The sequence below is a fragment of the Bos indicus x Bos taurus genome, chromosome 12 (genome assembly GCF_003369695.1).
Source record: "Bos indicus x Bos taurus breed Angus x Brahman F1 hybrid chromosome 12, Bos_hybrid_MaternalHap_v2.0, whole genome shotgun sequence".
Taxonomy (NCBI): Eukaryota; Metazoa; Chordata; class Mammalia; order Artiodactyla; family Bovidae; genus Bos; species Bos indicus x Bos taurus.
In genome coordinates this window covers 11,837,413-11,858,838 of record NC_040087.1, presented here as the reverse complement: position 1 = coordinate 11,858,838, position 21,426 = coordinate 11,837,413, and the positions used below count along the sequence as shown (strand labels likewise).

The window sequence follows — 21,426 nt, the reverse complement described above, 5'->3', positions numbered from 1 at the left end:
TAAAGCTGAAACTCCAGTACTTTGGCCACCTCATGCAAAGAGTTGACTCATTAGAAAAGACTCTGATGCTGGGAGGGATTGGGGACAGGAGGAGAAGGGAACGACTGAGGATGAGATGGCTGGATGGCATCACTGACTTGATGGACGTGAGTCTGAGTGAACTCCGGGAGTTGGTGATGGACAGGGAGGCCTGGCGTGCTGCGATTCATGGGATCGCAAAGAGTCGGACATGACTGAGCGACTGAACTGAACTGAATTTTTCTCTAATCTTCTTTGTCCCAAGTACCATACTGATGATGACTTAACTTTTTTTAATGTGTTTTATTGTTTTTTATTTTCTAGCTAATGACGGTTTTTTTTTTGCTTTCTGCAGCTCTCATTGCAGGTGTACAAGAGCTGGGTAATATGTTAAATAGGCTTCTTTGGATCTACATGGCAGTTTAGTTGCCATTAATGACATTGTTTAAATGAATTCAAGTAGTAAATACCTAACTTAAAGATTATGTTTTTAATGTAAATATATTATATATGATAGATAGAAGCTTAATACCCTTAATATATAAATATATAATGATGAGACACATCATATGATCCCATAGAAAATAGTCAAAGGATTTAAAGCAGCTCACTATCGGACAGGAAATTCAGATGGCCAGTAAGTGTGTATGTACATATGTTCTAGTGCTGCTTAATAGTTAGAGAGATGTAAATTATACAATAAGATAGTAATATTCACGCATCATTTGGGCCCAAACTGAAAAGTATTATAATGTCCGGTACCTACAGGGTTGCAGGGAAATGGCATTTCATATATCGCTATGGAAGTGTGAGTTCATTTGACTTCTTTGGAATGTAATATGGTAGTTGCTATTAAAATAAAATGTCTTCTTCATGTAACAGTTTCTCTATTAGGTTCTATTCACCAAGGGAAAAATCAGCACATAAAAAGGATGTTTGTACACAACATACATAGCAGCGTTTTATTGTTTTTGATAGTGACAAAACTGAAAGCAATCTGACTATATCAATAGAGGAATGATTGATAAATTATTATATAGATATTTTATGGAAGTTTTCACAGCTATTAAAAAAGAATAAATTAGATTTATTTTTGGGAACCTAGAGGGTATCCATGTGATACTGTTCAGCAAAAATTGAAGCCTTCAGAATAGTACATAAAGTTTAATACAATTTTTGTTCAAGTATTTAAAAAAAAAAACTTGAAATACTCTTTTCAGGTGTATTACATGTTTTCCTGTGTAAAAAGAAAAGTGTGGAAGGCCACAGTCCAGGCTCTTTGATTTTTTTTTCCTGTGGCATTGGGTTGGGAGTGGGGTGGAAATGGAAGGTGTCATTTAATATTTCTTTTACATTTTTAGATTTTTTTTCTTTGTTACAATAAGCATATATTAGATTTTATTTTTAAAAAGCTAATAAACCCTCATGTTTAAAGTGAAGCTTTATTAAGTTGGAGAATACATCTATCATAGCTGCTTTTTCTGTGATCTGACTCATAAAAATATAAACTTTATGCTTTACGTTTAAAGAATTTGACTCATTTGACAGGACCTAAAAATTCTTGGTTCTTCGGAGTTGCGTTCATAACCAATGGTCATTCCTTAATCTCATTTTATGCTTTTGGTGGTTGTCTTGTTTTGAATATGACTAGTTACATTAAGACCAAAGATGTCCTTTGTAAATTATCACAATTTAACAACGCCTTATAGATAAGCGTTTCAAGAGGTTGAATTGCAAATTGAATTTAAGGTATTAAATTGTGACCTGTTGATTAGTCAGAATATTCTAATGTATGTTGGCCATCCTATTGCTGCTTCCTCTTGTCTATCACAGTTCTCTTCTTCAGTATGGCTCTGATTAGTTTGCAGTATGGTTTTTCAAAAGAAATATAATTTTTTGTTCCTATTACAAAAATAAAACATCAATACACAAAATTTGGAAAACACTAAAAAAAAAAAAAATTCAAATCATCCATAAGCCTAATTATAAATACTGTTGGTGGTGCTAGTGGTAAAGAACCCACCTGGCAATGCAGGAGATGTCAGGGATGTGGGTTCATAGCTAGGTCAGGAAGATCCCATAGAGGAGGGCATGGTAACCCACTCTAGTTCTCTTACATGGAGAATCCTATGGGCAGAGGAGCCTGGCGGGGCCATAGGTTGCAAAGAGTCAGACACAACTGAAGCAACTTAGCATGAACATATAATGTCCCCTGGTTCCTCCATTTTCTGGGAATTTCTCATCAACTCTGTAGATTTACTTTGATATTTTAGAATTTTATATAAATGTAATAATACAGCGTATATTCTGGTTTTGTCTAGCTTCTACCACTCAGCATAATTATTTTGAGATTCTTCCATGTTAGTCTGTTCCTTTTTATTGCCAAGTAGTATTCCATTATATGAAATAATTACAATTTGTTTATCCATTCATCTGTTGATGGATATCATGTCATTGTTACCATTCTGAGGCTCTTAAAATAAAGCTGCTATGAACATTTATGTTGGGAAAGATTGAAGGCAGGGGGAGAAGGGGACGACAGAGGACACAATGGTTGGGAGGCATCACCAGCTCAATGGACGTGAGTTTGAGCAAGCTCCGGGAGATGACGAAGGACAGGGAAGCCTGGCTTGCTGCAGTCCATGGGGTCGCAAAGAGTCGGACACAACTGAGCGACTGAACAACAACAACTCTGTGTGAACATAATGTTTTCTTTTTCCTGGGGCAAATACCTGGGAATGAAATTCTAACTGGAGGCTGAAAGTCTGAGGTCAGGGTGCCAGTATGGTTAGGTTCTATGAGGATCCCTCCTACTGACTTCTTGACATGGCAGAGAGAGTGGAGATACAGAGCAGGCTCTTACATCTTTTTTTAGAAGAAGACTAATCACATTTATGAGGGCTCCACCTTCATGACCAAATGGCCTGCCAAAGTCCCCACCTCTAATACTCTCATACTGGCAGTTAGTTCAGTTCAGTTCAGATCAGTCACTCAGTTGTGTCTAACTCTTTGTGACTCCATGGACTGCACCATGCCAGGCCTCCCTGTCCATCACCAACTCCCGGAGTTTGCTCAAACTCATGTCCATTGATAATCAGTGATGCCATCCAACCATCTCATCCTCTGCCATCCCCTTCTCCTCCTGCTCTCAATCCTTCCCAGCATCAGGGTCTTTTCAAATGAGTCAGTTCTTCGCATAAGGTGGCCACAGTATTGGAGTTTCAGCTTCAGCATCAGTCCTTCCAATGAATATTCAGGACTGATTTCCTTTAGGATGGACTGGTTTGATCTCCTTGCAGTCCAAGGGACTCTCACGAGTCTTCTCCAACACGACAGTTCAAAAGCATCAATTCTTCGGTGTTCAGCTTTCTTTAGAGTCCAATTCTCACATCCATACATGACTACTGTAAAAACCATAGCTTTGACTAGATAGACCTTTGTTGGTAAAGTAATGTCTCTGCTTTTTACTATGCTGACTAGGTTGGTCATAGCTTTTCTTCCAAGGAGCAAGCAAGCGTCTTTTAATTTCATGGCTACAGTCACCATATCCAGTGATTTTGGAGACCCCCCAAAATAAAGTCTGTCACTCTTTCCATTGTTTCCCCATTTATTTGCTGTGAAGTGATAGGAACAGATACTATGATCTTCGTTTTTTTAATGTTGAGTTTTAAGCCGACTTTTTCACTCTCCTCTTTCACTTTCATCAAGAGGGTCTTTAGTTCCTCTTCACTTTCTGTATCTGATGTTATTGATATTTATCCGGGCAATTGTGATTCCAGCTTGTGCTTCATCCAGCCCAGAATTTTGCATGATGTACTCTGTTTATAAGTTAAATAAGCAAGGTGACAGTATACAGCTTTTACATACTCCTTTCACGATTTGGAACCAGTCTGTTTTTCCATGTCTAGTTCTAACTGTTGCTTCTTGACCTGCGTACAGATTTCTCAGGAGGCAGGTAAAGTGGTCTGGTATTCCCATCTCTTTAAGAATTTTCCACAGTTTGTTGTGATCCACACAGACAAAGGCTTTGGTGTAGTTAATGAAGCAGAAGTAGATGTTTTTCTGGAACTCTCTTGCTTTTTCGATGATTCAGCAGATGTTAGCAATTTGATCTCTGGTTCCTCTGCCTTTTCTAATTCCAGCTTGAACATCTGGAAGTTCGCGGTTCGTGTACTGTTGAAGCCTGGCTTGAAGCATTTTGAGCATTACTTTGCTAGCATGTGAGATGAGTGTAATTGTGTGGTAGTTTGAACATTCTTTGGCATTGCCTTTCTTAGGGATTGGAGTGAAAACTGACCTTTTCCAGCCCTGTGGCCACTGCTGAGTTTTCCAAATTTGCTGACATATTGAGTACAGCACTTTCACAGCATCATTTTTTAGGATTTGAAATAACTGGGGCCTGCGTGAGGGAGGCCGTGCGGCCGCAGCCTGCGACGGCCGGCGCGTCCCAAAGTTCGACTCCTCCGCCCGGACTAGGGCCACCCCCGGGGAGGTGGCGCCAGCCGGGACCGCAGGCTCTGGAGGCACGAGGCCCGGGCAGGGTGCCGAGTTCCCGAGGCTCCGCTGAGAAGCCGAGGGGTAGCGAGACCGCTGCTCGGGAGCCGCCACGATGGAGCTGGAACTGGAACCCTGTGGGGCCGGGGCCCCGGCTGCCGGGCAGCGGCTTCTCCAGGCCGAGGCCCCGGCGGAGAATGAGCCGGAGGCAGTGGTGGGCTCCCTAAAATTAATTAAAAAAAAAAAAAAAGAAAGAAAGAACTGGAATTCCATCACCTCCACTAACTTTGTTCGTAGTGATGCTTCCTAAGGCCCACCTGACTTCGCATTCCAGGATGTCTGGCTCTAGGTGGGTGATTACACCATCGTGGTTATCTGGGTCATGAAGATCTTTTTTATATAGCTCTTCTGTGTATTCTTGCCACCTCTTCTTAATATCTTCTGCTTCTGTTAGGTCCATACCATTTCTGTCCTTTATTGAGCCCATCTATGCATGAAATATTCCCTTGATTTACTTGAAGAGATCTCTAGTCTTTCCCATTCTTTTGTTTTCCTCTATTTCTTTGCACTGATCACTGAGGAGGCCTTTCTTATCTCCCTACTATTCTTTGTAACTCCCCATTCAAATGGGTATATCGTTGCTTTTCTTCTTTGCCTTTAGCTTCTCTTCTCAGCTATTTGTAAGCCATGTATCAGACAGCCATTTTGCTTTTTTGCATTTCTTTTTCTTGGGGATTATCTTGATCACTGCCTCCTGTACAGTGTCACAAACCTCCATCCATAGTTCTTCAGGCACTCTATCAGATCTAATCCCTTAAGTCTATTTGTCACTTCCACTGTATAATCATAAGGGATTTGATTTAGGTCATACCTGAATGGTCTCATCCTCTGTCGTCCCCTTCTCCTCCTGCCCCCAATCCCTCCCAGCATCAAGGTCTTTTCCAATGAGTCAACTCTTCGCATGAGGTGGCCAAAGTACTGGAGTTTCAGCTTCAGCATCATTCCAAAGAACACCTTCCAAAGAACACTCAGGGCTGATCTCTAGAATGGACTGGTTGGATCTCCTTGCAGTCCAAGGCACTCTCAAGAGTCTTCTCCAACACCACAGTTGAAAAGCATCAATTCTTCGGCGCTCAGCTTTCTTCACAGTCCAACTCTCACATCCATACATGACCACTGGAAAAACCATAGTGTTGACTAGACAGACCTTTGTTGGCAAAGTAATGTCTCTGCTTTTCAATATGCTGTCTAGGTTGGATGGGAACACCAACTCGATGGACGTGAGTTTGAGTGAACTCCGGGAGATGGTGATGGACAGGGAGGCCTGACGTGCTGCGATTCATGGGGTCACAAAGAGTCAGACACTACTGAGCGACTGAACTGAACTGAACTGAATGGTCTAGTGGTTTTCCCTACTTTTTTCAATTCAAATTTGAATTTGGCAATAAGGAATTCATGATCTGAGCCCCATTCAGCTCCTAGTCTTGTTTTTGCTGACTGTATAGAGCTTCTCCATCTTTGGCTGCAAAGAATACAATCAGTCTGGTTTCAGTATTGATCATCTGGTGATGTCCATATGTAGAGTCTTCTCTTGTGCTGTTGGAAAAGGGTGTTTGCCATGACCAGTGCATTCTCTTGGCAAACTCTGTTGGCCTTTGGCCTGCTTCATTTTGTACTCCAAGGCCAAATTTCCCTGTTAAGATTTCATGCTGCTGCTACTGCTGCTAAGTCACTTCAGTCGTGTCTGACTCTGTGTGACCCCATAGACGGCAGCCCACCAGGCTCCCCCGTCCCTGGGATTCTCCAGGCAAGAACACTGGAGTGGGTTGCCATTTCCATCTCCAATGCTTGAAAGTGAAAAATGAAAGTGAAGTTGATTAGTCGTGTCCGACTCTTAGCGACCCTATGGACTTCAGCCTGCCAGGCTCCTGTGTCCGTGGGATTTTCCAGGCAGGAGTACTGGAGTGGGATGCCATTGCCTTAACTGGCAGTTAAGATTCCAACATATGAATTTCGGAGGCACACAAATATTCAGTCCATAACTGTGGTGGATTTTATCAATAGGTCTTTGTCAGATTTTGGTATTCGGGTAATGCTAGTCTCATGGAATGAGTTGGGAAGTGTTTCCTCCTCTTCTTGTGTGTCTCTATGCAAATACAAGAAAATATGCATAATTAGTCTTACTCTAACACCTTTACACACAAATTTGTACAGTTTGAGGGACTTACCTAGCGATCCCATGGTTAAAATTTTGCCTCTGGTGCAGGGGGTCTACGTTTGATCCCTGGTCAGGGGGAGCTGAGAGTCAAAGTGCCTTGTAGAGCAGAAAACCCAAAACATCAAAAAAAAAGAAGCAATATTGTAACAAATTCAATAGAAACTTTAAATATGGTCCATATAAACAAATCTTAAAGAAAGTGCAGCTCAATACTTATTATATATGTATATGCTCTGATTTATTTGATGTGTATTGATATATTTTTCCAATTTTAAGAAAAACTGAACCCCTTCTCTGTGCTCAGTGGTACACTGGATGGTATTACACTTCTCATTTAATTTGGATTACAGCTGTCTTTATTGGGTCAGAGCCTTCAGCCCACTTTGTAGATGAGTGCCTTATATGAACTGAGGCTCTCTATATATGCCTTTGTTTCTTTTGATGCCTTAGAAGGATCTTACTGTATTTATCTTTGTGTCTTGGTGCTAAGTATATAGAAGATCCTTCATAACTAATTTTTACCCTATGATGTAGCTCATAGGGTAAATAATGAAGACTTTGGTTCTAAACACGTTGTATTATGTATGTCCCTTGCCTCCCCTTTTTCACCCTTGGTGTCCACTATATCCTAGTACAGAGTGATACACAGTAGAAATGTCACAGTTTAGTAAATGAACATGCCCTTGGTTCTTTTGACTTCTCTTGTTGTGAGGTGATAATGCGTGCACCACCGTGCATGCATGCATGGTAATGGTATTTCTGCTTTATTGACTATGCCAAAGCCTTTGACTGTGTGGATCACAATAAACTGTGGAAAATTCTGAAAGAGATGGGAATCCCAGACCACCTGACCTGCCTCTTGAGAAACCTATATGCAGGTCAGGAAGCAACAGTTAGAACTAGACATGGAACAACAGACTGGTTCCAAACAGGAAAAGGAGTGCGTCAAGGCTGTATATTGTCACCCTGCTTATTTAACTTATATGCAGAGTACATCATGAGAAACGCTGGTCTGGAAGAAGCACAAGCTGGAATCAAGATTGCCAGGAGAAATATCAATAACCTCAGATATGCAGATGACACCACCCTTATGGCAGAAAGTGAAGAGGAACTAAAGACCCTCTTGATGAAAGTGAAGGAGGAGAGTGAATAAGTTGGCTTAAAGCTCAACATTCAGAAAATGAAGATCATGGCATCTGGCCCCATCACTTCATGGGAAATAGATGGAGAAACAGTGGAAACAGTATCAGACTTTATTTTTCTGGGCTCCAAAATCACTGCAGATGGTGACTGCAGCCATGAAATTAAAAGATGCTTACTCCTTGGAAGAAAAGTTATGACCAACCTAGATAGCATATTCAAAAGCAGAGATATTACTTTACCAACAAAGGTCCGTCTAGTCAAGGCTATGAGTTTTCCAGTGGTCATGTATGGATGTGAGAGTTGGACTGGGAAGAAAGCTGAGCACTGAAGAATTGATGCTTTTGAACTGTGGTGTTGGAGAAGACTCTTGAGAGTCCCTTGGACTGCAAGGAGATCCAACCAGTCCATTCTAAAGGAGATCAGTCCTGGGTGTTCTTTGGAAGGCATGATGCTAAAGCTGAAACTCCAGTACTTTGGCCACCTCATGTGAAGAGTTGACTCATTGGAAAAGACTGATGCTGGGAGGGATTGGGGGCAGGAGGAGAAGGGGACGACAGAGGATGAGATGGCTGGATGGCATCACCGACTCGATGGACGTGAGTTTGAGTGAACTCCGGGAGTTGGTGATGGACAGGGAGGCCTGGTGTGCTGCAATTCATGGAGTTGCAAAGAGTTGGACACGACTGAGCGACTGAACTGAACTGAACTGAATGCATATAGGGGTGTGTGGTAAGCCTGGGTTCAGATTCTTCCTGAGCAATATGAAATGCTTTGGGAAAGTAACTCACACAAGCTGCACCAGCTATGTGTCAGCGTGGGCTCTGTACGTTCAGAAGGTAAATTTGAGTGTAAATGCAGAAGCTTATACATGAACCCCCAGTCCATACAATGCGGGCTGCTATCTAGGACACACGCCAGGTAGAGGACCGTGCAGGTGAGAACGGGCCTTTAATATCCTCTCACACCTGGTTCTCCCTGGCTGAGGGGCTGGACAAGGCGCTTTCCCCATAATCCTCATGATCACTATGCTTAGGAAGTGTTACTGTCCCCCTTTTGACAATAAGGAAATGTAGGCCCAGGAGATCCAGGGACGCTGAGAAAGGACAGCTTGAGAAATCCCCAGGAGCTCTGTGTGGCTTCAAAGGCTTCTTCTTTCCATTATAGTGTGTTGACCCTTGGGATACTAAGTAACCATCACCATTTGTGAAGGGTTTTATTAAAACTGAATTTGAACTCCGATATAATTTTCTGAAATTTTTTTTTTTTTAGCTTTACAATATTGTACTGGTTTTGCCATATATCAACATGAATCCACCACAGGTATACACGTGTTCCCCATCCTGAACCCTCCTCCCCCCTCCCTCCCCATACCATCCCTCTGGGTCGTCAGTGCACCAGCCCCAAGCATCCAGTATCGTGCATCGAACCTGGACTGGCGACTCATTTCATATATGATATTATAATTTTAATGTTTACATATATGGCAAATTTGAGGCCTTGAAGGGAGAAAGTTAGGAACCAGACGTTTTAATTTTACATAGATAAAGAAATCACCGAATATAGAATCAAGCTCTCTGGCATTACTCTGACTTCAGTTTATCATTCTGTGGACTCTTGGAAGGAGGTGTCCTGTGCTTGGAAACCCTGGGTTCGGGAATTTCTCTCATGTACTGGGCGGTGTTTATGTTAGGTTATGGATGGCAGTTTGTTTTGCAGATGTTCGTAATGTACAATCTCATATCTTGTTTCTATTTCTGGAACACTTTCAAGTATGACTCATGTATTGTTGAGGCCATCCTAAAAATACAGCTAGTTTCAAGCATTAATGTAAAATACACCACAGATACCACACAGCACTACCTAATGCATTCTCTCAGTAGTTTAATGTGACTTCCTAAAAAATTAAATGTTTTCTTTGACAAAATATGCTATACTAAAATATGAATAAGTGAAAATGTTTTTTTTTTGAGAAGTGAGTTCTCTGACAACAAAATGTTAAGAACAAAATGAATTTGAAATTTTAATAAAAGGAGATATCATTGGTATTACCAAAACCCAAGAAATAGAATTAGTGTCCATAAAAGCAAGTCCACTAACTTTGGTGGAACCTTGGTGAGGTTCATTTCTGTGATTATGTGCTTGTGTTAGCTGTGTCTGACTGTTTGCGGCCCCAGGGGCTGTAGCCCGCCAGGCTCCTCTGTCTAGGGGGTTTCCCAGGTAAGAACCCCGGAGTGGGTTGCCACTTCTTCCTTCAGGGGACCTTCCCGACCCAGGGGTTAAAACTGAGTCTCTTGCATCTCCTCATTGGCAGGCAGGTTCTTTTCCGCTGTACCTCCTGGGTGAGGTTCATACTTGGAGGGGAAATCTTGGTTCTGAAGATAGAGCCTGTGTCAAACAGAGAGCTAGTGGGAAGCTGCTGTGTAGCACAGGGAGCCCAGCTCAGTGCTCTGTGACCACCTGGAGGGCTGGGATGCGGGGCTGGGAGGGAGGCTCCGGAGGGAGGGGAGATATGTGTGCACAGTGTATACACAGAGCAGATTCACTTTGCTGTACAGCAGAAACTAAGGCGGCATTGTAAAGCATTATATTCCAGTAATAAAGTCAAAAGAAAAAAAGATTTTGGAGGAGCAGTGGGACATAATGGCTGGAGTACAAGTTTGGACTCAAATAGTTTAGTTCTAAATCTTGGTTTAGGCATTTATCAACTGTAGACAAATAGTACCACTGTAAGGGCTTTGACTTTTCTTATTCATAAGATGAGAATAGTGAATATTTAATAAATACATGTACTGCTACTACTGGACACTCTTTAAGTGCCTAATTTAATGCTCATAACCACCTTATAAGTAAGTTCACTTCTCATATCCACTATACAGATGTAAAAACAGCACAGAGAATTTGAATAACTGATCAAAATTGCACTATAAGCAGCAGGTTGGACGTTAACAGTTTGGCCTAGTCCTTATCCTTACGTGGAGGCAGTCTGCTGTCTTGTAGAGTTGTGTGATCTAACTGAGAGTATGAGAAATCAGTCATGTTTTTCCCCAGCACATGAGAGGAATGCAATAAATCATGGCTATCATTATCACTATTATTGTTGTTTTTCAGTCGCTAAGTTGTGTCTGACACTTTGCAACCCCATGGACTGCAGCATGTCAGGTTCCCCTGGCCTTCTCTCTCCTGGAATTTGCTCAAATTCATGTCCATTGAGTTGGTGATGCTGTCTAACCATCTCATCCTCTGTCGTCCCCTTCTCCTCCTGCCCTCAATCTTTCTCAGCATCACGTTCTTTTCCAATGAGTTGCCTCTTTGCATCAGGTGGCCAAAGTACTGTAGCTTCAGAATCAGTCTTTCCAGTGAATATTCAGGATTGATTTTAAGATTGACTGGCTTGATCTCCTTGCTGTTCAAGGGTCTCTCAAGAGTCTCCTCCAGCACCATAATTTGGAAGTATCAGTTCCTTGGTGTGTAGCCTTCTCTGTGGTCCAGCTCTGATATCTGTACATGACTACTGGAGAAATCATAACTTTGACTATATGGTCCTTTGTTGGCAAAGTGATTCTCTACTTTTTAACATGCTGTCTAGATTTGTCATTGCTTTCCTTCCAAGGAGCAAGCATCTTTTAGTTTCATGGCTGCAGTCACCATCCACAGTGATTTTGGAGCCCAAGAAAAGAAAATCTGTCACTGCTAACACTTCTTCCTCTTCTATTTGCCATGAAGTGATGGAACTGGATGCCATGATCCTAGTTTTTTTAGTGTTGAGCTTCAAGCCAGTTTTTTCACTCTCCTCTTTCACCCTCATCAAGCAGCTCTTTACTATACTAAAGCAAGACAAAAGAAGGGAAAAGGTCTTTGTGACAGTATAGCACAGACTACAGGGCCAGCCAGAGGGTTCAGAAGGTGCTTATTCATATGAAGAAACCTCTGTAGAGTTGAAATGTAAATGGCAGACATTTCCAGATACCCTGGGACGCGTGGAAATGGGGCAGCACTGCTGCTGCTTGACAGCCAGTTTGAGTGTTAAGGGCAAAGGAGGGGATGACTGAGGACTATCAGGTATGCCTCTGGCCAGTGACTCTTCTCAACACACAAGGATCATGCTGAGAGGAAGACACTCCCATGAACATACTCAGAGTGTGAAAGGGAAAGTGTCAGTCGCTCAGTCATGTTCGACTTTTTGTGGCCCCGTGGACTCTAGCCCGCCAGACTTCTGTGTCCATGGAATTTTCCAGGCAAGAATACTGGAGTGGGTTGCCATTTCCTTCTCCAGGGGATCTTCCCAACCCAGGGATCGAATCTGCGTCTCCTGCGTTGCAGGCAGATTCTTTACCATCTGAGCCACCAGAAAGCCCTGAACCTACTCAAAGCTCTATACAGTTCCTAGGATCTGGTTCTAAATAACTTCATCTCTGTGCCTTTCTCTTCCCACTTAATAAGATACATTGGTGTACACACTGCTCTGTTGTTATAACTGATTCTTCTTCAGTTTGCTAAGAAAAAGATAAATTATTCCTAAACCTCAGTACTTGTTGATACTGACAACTTAGAGGGGGAGAAACCTCACACTGGATTAGGAAATGAAGCCTTCGATTAAAAAAAAAGTCTTGAAAATAAATATGAGTTCTAAGATCATGGCATTGAAAATAGAGTGGAACGATATTGAGACTCTGTCATTATGAATAGTTATAAATAGTTATAAAAGGTGGGAGGAAGCTGAAGAGACCAACTTGGCTTTCCCTTACAGAACTTTGGAAATTTCATATTTTAAATAGACAAGTCCAGATAATGGAAGGTCAGGCACATTGCCAAGGGTGAATACACAGCAGCAGCATAAACCATAAGAACAGTGTGGAGAAGGCCCGAGGCCGGAGTAAACTGAGGTTTGGAAAAATGTAAAGAAAAACCCCAAAGTGTTCAAGTTTTTAATTACATATTTAACAGCAAAGTAAGGAAGGGTAGCAGATCTGCAGCATAGAGAACTTTGTGTCGTTTTACTGAGAAACGAGAGCTTCTTGGCTCTTATTTTGTTTCATCCTTACAGAGCAGGCAGATGGACCTGTCTTGCAATAAGAAAGAGTAGACCATATATTATAATGATTTAAGCCTGTAGTGGGGAAGAACAATAGTGTCCATCTGACAGCTAAGAATAAGATGCAGGTGAATTGCTTCCTAGCATCGCAGAGCTCCTTGAGATTCTCAAAGGTGCAGGTCTTAGGGCAATGTTTTTCAATGTGTTTTTCATTATTGCACACTTAAGGACATTTTCCCCCAATTGTCTCTCCCCAGTTCTGTGAAATTTTAATACACAAGTATATTGTAATAATATCTGTTAATGCAGAGCATCCCATAGTGGGTAACAGGCTATGGTATTGGGTTGGCCAAAAAGTTGGTTCAGGTTTTTCCATAAGATGGTACGGAAAACCTGAATTAGCTTTTTTTCAGTAGTTAAGAATTGTTCCCGTGTCTTCCTCCAGGAGCCAAGTGTTACCCCCATGCATAGTGTAGAGGCTTCATAGAGGACAGGAGGGAAGCCAAGCACCTCCACTTGGGTGATGAATCTCCTGATTTTCACACGTTAGAAGCACTTGCTTTGTAGAAATTATAAATCACTTTAGTGTGGCCTCAGTATGTGATACACCAAGCAGTCTGCCCAATACCTTTCCTTAATCTTCCCACCATGATTAAGAAAATCAGAAATTTATTGTTAATTTTTTTCTAATGATTAAATATTAACTTTTGGGGAGAGGGTAGGGGCAATCACCCAAGCAAGATTATGCTGTTGGAGGGGGGCGTGGAGGGAAACACAGCTTTAGTCCTAGGCAAATGTTCTTAGTTTGATTTTTGAATTCTTTCATGACCTTCCTGGATGATTAAACAAGGTTTAACGAGTATAAGAATGTTCAACACATACAAAAGACTATGTTTTTTATATACATACACAGATGCTGGACTGTGCTGAATTGCTCATTTGTGTCTGACTCTTTGTGACCCCAGGGACTGTAGCCTGATAGGCTTCTCTGTCCATGGAATTTCCTAGGCAAATAATACTGGGGTGGGTTGCCATTGCCTCCTCAGGGGATCCTCCCATCCCAGGGATTGAACCTGCGTCTCTTGTGCCTCCTGCATTGGCAGGTGGATTCTTTACTGCTGTGCTACCTGGGAAGCCCATACACTATACATATACATATACACACATACACGTGTTGATATATATATGTATACATGTGTGTATTGTGTGTTTATGTACAAAATGCAATGTAATAGTAAAACAAACACTGTACCCACATCTCATTTAAGAACTAGAATATTATGATTATCTTTGAAGTTATCCACAAGAATCTCTCTGATTCCTTTCCAGATATTCTGAATTTGTGATTCTCTGGCTTTTTTGCTTTATCAAGCACTGTTTTTATCACATATGCATGTGTTTGTAAAAAATTCAATTTACTAGTTTTTTGAGCTTTACCAAGATAGTGGGGCTTCCATGGTGGCTCAGCGGTAAAGAATCCACCTGCAGTGTGCAAACTGCAGGAAAAGCAGGTTCAGTCCTGGGTCAGGAAGATCCCGTGGAGGAGGACATTGCAACTCACTCCAGTATTCTTGCCTGGAGAATCCCATGAAAAGAGGAGCCTGAAGGGCTCTAGTCCATAGTGTCGCAAACAGTTGGACATGACTAAAGTGATTTAGCATTCACTCATCAAGATAGTGATATTAATCATTAATGCATGATTTAGTTTGTGACAGTTTTTTCTCTTTTAAGAGTTAAACATGTTGTTGGAAGTAATGGGGGTTCATTTTGTTATTTTTTTGGTCATATAACATTCCACTGTGTGCTTTTTATCCATCTCCTATCTTCAGTTTTATTTTGAGCCACACTGCTGTGAGTATTCTATATCGTGTCTTGATGTGTAAGGGGTAGAGTTTTTCTTGAATTCCTAGGAGAACACATGTTTAGTCACTGGGTGACATTTAAGTGAGTAAATACAAATGAATTGTATTAATACAAACATTTAAAAAATGTTTAGTCAAAAAATGAGTGTGTTCATGGATGATTTAATAGTAGACTTAGGGACTTCCTTTGTAGCTCAGAAGGTAAGGAATCCACCTATAATGCAGGAGATCTGGGGTCGATTCCTGGGTCAGGAAGATTCTCTAGAGAAGGGAATGGCAACCCATACCAGTATTCTTGCCTTGAGAATCCCGTAGACAGAGGAGCCTGGTGAGCTGTAGTCCATGGGGTCGCAAAGAGTCAGACATGGCTGAGTAACTAACACTTTCACTTTTTACTAGGGCCTTCCCTACCAGTCCAGTGGTTAAGATTCAGCACTCCCAGTGCAGGGTGCACAGGTTGAATCCCTGGTTGGGGAACTAAGATCTCCAGATGCCATGTGCCCCAAAATTAAATAAATAAATAAATATGTAGTAGACTTAGAATGATATTATACAGAAGAGTCTTCTATTCCCAGAAGAGTTGGTGTTGAATAGATGTAAACTTTAAAGGAGTCATTTAAATCTACCATCAGACATCCTAACTGTGAAGTTTGAGATATCTCACAATCCAGTGCCAACGTAAGTCATAGTTTAAAGTTTTTTTCAAGGTTATAATACTCATGAATTGTCTGAGATGCTTTGGTCCTATCCCCTTTCAGGACAAAAGAGTTGGGCTGTAACATTGTGACAAAGTAATGGTAGCAGTTGTTCATATCACCCTTAAAAACACTTTTGTTCCTTTAGTAACACAAGCATTCTTATAAGCTTATTTTTTTGGCCTTACTGCGTGGCTTTGTGGGATCTTATTTTCCCGACTAGTGGTCTGAGCCAGGTCCATGGCAGTGAAAGCCCAAGCCTTAACCACTGGACCCCCCAGGGAATTCCCATTTCTTATTAGCTTTTAAGTGTGGGATTATGTGACTCTTTGTGATGTAATAAACCCTATTATTTTAGATAATAATGTTTTTTTTGTAAAACAGTGTGAAAATTCAGCAGATGTAGGTTTGAATGTATATATGTGTGTATGTATATATGCATGTATGTATATGTGTATAGATGTGCATATATATACATACACATGTACATTGTATATACATTTTTAACTTAATATACTGTCTGCATTGGTTGCTTAGAGGTTTATGTTCTATGTAGTAGTCTTATTTGCATTTCATTTTACCTTTTTTTCCACTTTAAAGTATCAGACTCTCTGGCTCAATCAGTAATTCAACATCTAAGATGGATAATGCAGAAGGATCTTTTGGGGCAAGACGTCTTTCTAATAGGACCTCCTGGGCCTCTTCGACGCTCTATTGCTATGCAGTACTTGGTAAGCAATGAATTCTTGCGGATTCCTGAGGGTCTTAACTTTGATAAACTGTTTTGTGAGATAAATTAAGAATTTACAGAAGTCTCAGGTTTAGTCCTTGTTGTTTATAAAGCAGTTGGAATAAATTATTCGGGAAGTCAATGTACGTTTGCCTTTCATAACTTTAGCAAATGTTTGCTCCAAGTAGAAAACCCTCCACTTCTAGTAGGAAAGAGATCCATCTAAATTCAAGCAATGAGTAGTTGCAAACAGGATCAGCAACTCTGAGATTAGAAAACAAAGTGTAGTTTTATTTTTCTCAAGAAACATTCTTTTATCTTTAGTCCACATTTTGAAAAGTCAAATAATTCTTCTGACTTTTGATGTTATATGGTCTCTAAAGGGAGCCTAAGGATTACAGAAGCTCTCTTATGTGTTACGTGCACTCCTTTTTTTTCTTTAAATAGATGAGAAAATAAGTTCACAGAGATTAGATAACTCACTCAGGCTTTATCCAGCAAGTCAATGATGGAGCTAGACTTCAGATCTCATATTGCTTTTCCTTTCTGATACTATATCCTCTGAAATGTTTGCAGTTCTCTAAGTTGAGTTGAAATATTCAAATATTCAAATCTCAACCAAAAAAAAAATTGCAGGACTTTTTCCTACTACTTTGTCAGTATAATAGGTATTGCTGTAATGATTGAAAGATGAACCCTCTCAGATGAAGTTGGTCTGTTCCAAAGATAATTTTTAGGATGAAGAGAAAAACCTTACTTAAAGCTTCCTTTTGTTATTTGATATTAAATCATCTATTTCTAATTTATTGAAATATACTTCATGCAGTCTCTTATTTTAGTGGTGAGTTTATCTTGGTACTTTCAAAATTATGTAGGGCTGTAATGATGAAAATTCCATGAACAGAACCTAACTCTGTTTAGTTCATAAATTTCATATCCCTTATTTGTTCCCTAGAATCAATCTGTGAGGTATAGTGTGCCATTGTATTATTATCCTCACTTTATTAATAAACAATGCAAAAGTGTATTTGTCTTGTCTAAGAACGCAGAGTCAGCCACCAAGATTCCCAGGTCTAGAACCTCTTCAGTTTTAAATTGTGCACTCTACCTGGCTCATTTCAAAGGCAACAGTATCTCACTTTGATTTTGTTTCTGACAAGTCTTTGAAGCTTGTTAGAAATGTGGAGTAGCCAGGCTAGGAGAGTATAGGAATCCTGTTGGCTAAAAAATGCAATTCAAGTTTATAAGTATAATCCTTGTATCTTAAAAAAACAACCACCACCAAACTTTGAATTGCCAGAGCTGAGGCAGCTTTAGGATTTGGAAATACATGTAAGAAAACTTACTAGCCTAAGCTGCCTTGCAAACTGCAGTGGGTACTATTGCCAGTATATATAAAGACCCTATGTGTAGTAATAGCCAGAGTGGTGGTGGTGTTCAGTCGCTGAGTTGTGTCCAACTCTGCAACCCCATGGACTGCAACATGCCAGGCTTCCTTGTCCTTCACCATCTCCTGGAGCCGCTCAAACTCTTGTCCATCGAGTCAGTGATGCCGTCCAACCATCTCCTCCTCTGTTGTCCCCTTCTCCTCCTGCCTTCACTCTTGTCCCAGCATGTCTTTTCTAAAGCATTTGATTGTGTGGATCACAAAAAACTGGAAAAGTATTGGAGAGATGGGAATACCAGATCACCTTACCTGCCTCCTGCAAAACCTGGATGCAGGGCAAGAAGCAACAGTTGGAACCGGATATGGAACAATGGATTGGTTCAATAGCCAGTGTAGATGACATCTCTAAAGGCAGAAATTTCGGGGCAAGCCTGTTGAATCAATGAGAAATTAAGCAGAAATAACTGAATACTTGTGTTTATTTCATATTTCACTCATAGAGTAGGAGTTTTGTAGACAGTTTAAAATAAGTCAGCAGACCTCTGCCGCCCTCCCAGTCTGCTGCTCCAGGTGCTATTTGTGAGCTTGTCGGTGCTGCTTCCGTGGAGCAACAGCCGAGGAGACCTTGGTCTCGTCTTGGCTGACGAAAAGTCCCAGGAAACTGTCAGGACTGAGGAGAGCAACCTTGGTGTGACAGTTCAGGGTGCTACTGTGATACAGTTTATAGTAAGAGGCATACGGCATTTGGTCAACCACTGTGAATGTCAGGGATTTCCAGTGAGGGAGATCACAGGCAGTCGTCAGTGAAACAGGACAGGAAGGTGCTGCGAGGTGCTCCAGGAGCCAGAAGGAGAACCTGCTACTTGATTCAAGAATTATGCTCTCACAGGCGGTTCATTTAGAGAAACATCCTTTGGTATCAGCACATCTTTACTACTTGGTGTACATTTTCTCTTTTTAAAACTTTCCCCTTCTTTCCACATTTTCTAAAACTTATGGGTGCACGGGAACAGGCACATTTTAAAAGACTAATGACGATGATAATGTATTTTTATCAACATCACTTGGAGATAAGGTTAATTAAAAAAAAAATCCCCTTTCACCATTAATGGCATACTCATTCAACTTTTTTCTTTGTACTCCTCCACTAAATTAATTTGTTCTTCCTGTTTAATAAAAACATATTACATACCTTATTGGATTGGAGAATGTCATTGTTTTTAATTCAACATTGTAAAACCAAGGATAATGTTAACAACTGTTTATACCTTGTTGTTACATATAAGGAAAAAGGAATTTAGGGATAGATTAATTATTTTAAGAGAAGTGGATTCTGGGTGGTTTCTTCTTCAAACCAAATGGTTTTTTTTTCTGTGTAAAATAATAACCTCCATTCCCCCTTCCGCCTTTTCAACTTTCCTCTCCTTTTCCCTTCCTGATTAGTTCTATATTGACTCTTTTTTGTTGAACCAGTTATTGATATTTACCTTATTTTCACACTTGTTAAATGCTTAACATATACATGGTAGGTAATCATTGGTTTATAGAGTAAATTAATTTAAAGCACCCTTAAAAAAAAGATGAACATTATTTACAGAGATAGCTGTCGTTTATGTGAAAATCAAGTAATAGCCAAATTATTACTCTTGATATTTGAAAAGGACTTTACAGGAGATACTAAGATTTGTAAGATCACATTTTGATTATTATTGCCTAAGTAGCCAGTAATAAGCTATAGATTACTGAGTACAGTAAAAGTTCTGAGAAGAGATACATGTTTTGATTAATGTTCAGTTTATTACATTTTTTCTTAAAGCTGAGGCTCACAAGGCTTTCACCTAGAATTACGTTTATTAATAAAATGCTCTTCTGTAGAGTGACATTGTCAGAATACCTGCCTCCAAAGCATATGTTGGGAACTTGATTTTATCTTGGGACCATTTCACTCTCTTCAGGAGCTGACCAAAAAGGAGGCTGAATACATTGCCTTGTCAAGAGACACCACCGAAACCGACCTCAAACAGCGGCGAGAGATCCGGGCAGGCACGGCTTTTTACATCGATCAGGCAAGTGCTTATCACACTCCAATATGTGACTTTTCACTCCCGGTCTTTAAGAAATTGATTTTTAAAGTAGAAAAAGAGTAGCTCATGTACTAGCGAAAGACAGATGTACCATGCCCTCTCTAGACAGATTTAATTTAGGTTTTTGGTTTCCCTCTTCTTGGAAATGCCTTGTTAGTTTACTACGAAATAAGAAACCATAGTTGAAATAAGTGGTTCTAAAATGTTAACTAAAGATTCATATGCTGATTTCTTAATTTCCAGTTGCTTCCTATTAACTGCCTATAAAAATTTGAGTTTAAAAAAAAACGAATTGAGATTTCAATATAGCAAATTCTCTAGCACATTTACTAAAATATTCTCAATCTAAAGGTGAAGTACATACAGGTATATTAAGCATAGTAAAATTAGATTCATAATTCCAGGAACTATAGCTTTTTGAGGAGAGTTCTTAGATGCAGGTTATCAATTAAAATAATGTTTTTTGAATATTATATTGAAGCTTGTGGGTGCATGCATACTCAGTCATGTTAGACTCCTTGCGACCCCATGGACTGAAGCTGGCCAGGCTCATCTGTCCATGAAATTTTCCAGGCAAGAATTGAAGTGGGTTGCCATTTCCCTCTCCCAGGGATCTTCATGATCCAGGGATCAAACCCATGTCTCCTGTGTCTGCTACACTGGCAGGCAGATTCTTAACCACTGAACAGACTCTTTACCACTGAGCCCCTGGAAATCCCTACAAGCTTTAGCTTGTACATTTCTTCAAATATTTTACTTAAAATATTGAACATTGTTCTTTGTTAGGAATGCCTGAGAAAAAAGGTCAGACTTCAAGCATTTTGTAGAGAAAAGATTCAGACATTCAATAAATTCATGACAAGGTGCTTGAACTTCTTGTTTATAAACGTGCACATTAAAGCAGTAGTGAGCTGCTTTTTTCCTCCAGCTCTCAGCATTTGCTGATGTTCATTGCTGATGAGGAAGAAGGGATGAGGGGTCAGCGTTGCTGTCAATGGGGCCGTGGATTGATGCGATTATGAAGGGAGATTTGGTGACTATCTATTGAAAGGGAAAAGTTAAACACGTTTGGATCCAGAAGTAATATTTCTAGCAATTTTTATTTCCAATGTTATTCACACAAAGCATGAAAACATATATCAGTTTAGTTTCAGTTCAGTTCAGTCACTCAGTCATGTCCGATTCTTTGCGACCTCATGAACCGCAGCACGCCAGGCCTCCCTGTCCATCACCAACTCCCAGAGTTCACTGAGACTCACGTCCATCGAGTCAGTTATGCCATCCAACCATCTCATCCTCTGTCGTTCTCTTCTCCTCCTGCCCTCAATCTTTCGCAGCATCAGGATCTTTTCCAGTGAGTCAGCTCTCTGCATCAGGTGGCCAAAATACTGGAGTTTCAGCTTCAACATCTGTCCCTCCATTGAACACCCAGGACTGATCTCCTTTAGGATGGACTGGTTGGATCTCCTTGCAGTCCAAGGGACTCTCAAGAGTCTTCTCCAACACCACAGTTCAAAAGCATCAATTCTTCTGTGCTCAGCTTTCTTCCCAGTCCAACTCTCACATCCATACATGACTACTGGAAAAACCATAGCCTTGACTAGACAGACCTTTGTAGGCAAAGTAATGTCTCTGCTTTTTAATATGCTGTCTAGGTTGGGCATACCTTTCCTTCCAAGGAGCAAGGGTCTTTTAATTTCATGGCTGCAATCACCATCTGCAGTGATTCTGGAGCCCAGAAAAATAAAGTCAGCTGTGGTTTC

At 40.6% G+C, this 21,426-nt stretch overlaps 1 protein-coding gene across 4 annotated transcripts in view; it reads left to right on the top strand.

The window, feature by feature from the left end:
• The window catches only part of VWA8 (von Willebrand factor A domain containing 8), a 401,096-nt gene that overhangs the window by 25,522 nt on the left and 354,148 nt on the right, over positions 1 to 21,426 (top strand). For all 4 annotated transcript variants that reach the window (XM_027557142.1, XM_027557141.1, XM_027557144.1 and 1 more), the window contains exons 3-4: positions 16,063 to 16,193; positions 19,535 to 19,645. In XM_027557142.1, coding sequence (XP_027412943.1) covers positions 16,063 to 16,193; positions 19,535 to 19,645 — 242 coding nt within the window. The remainder of the gene's footprint in view (positions 1 to 16,062; positions 16,194 to 19,534; positions 19,646 to 21,426) is intronic.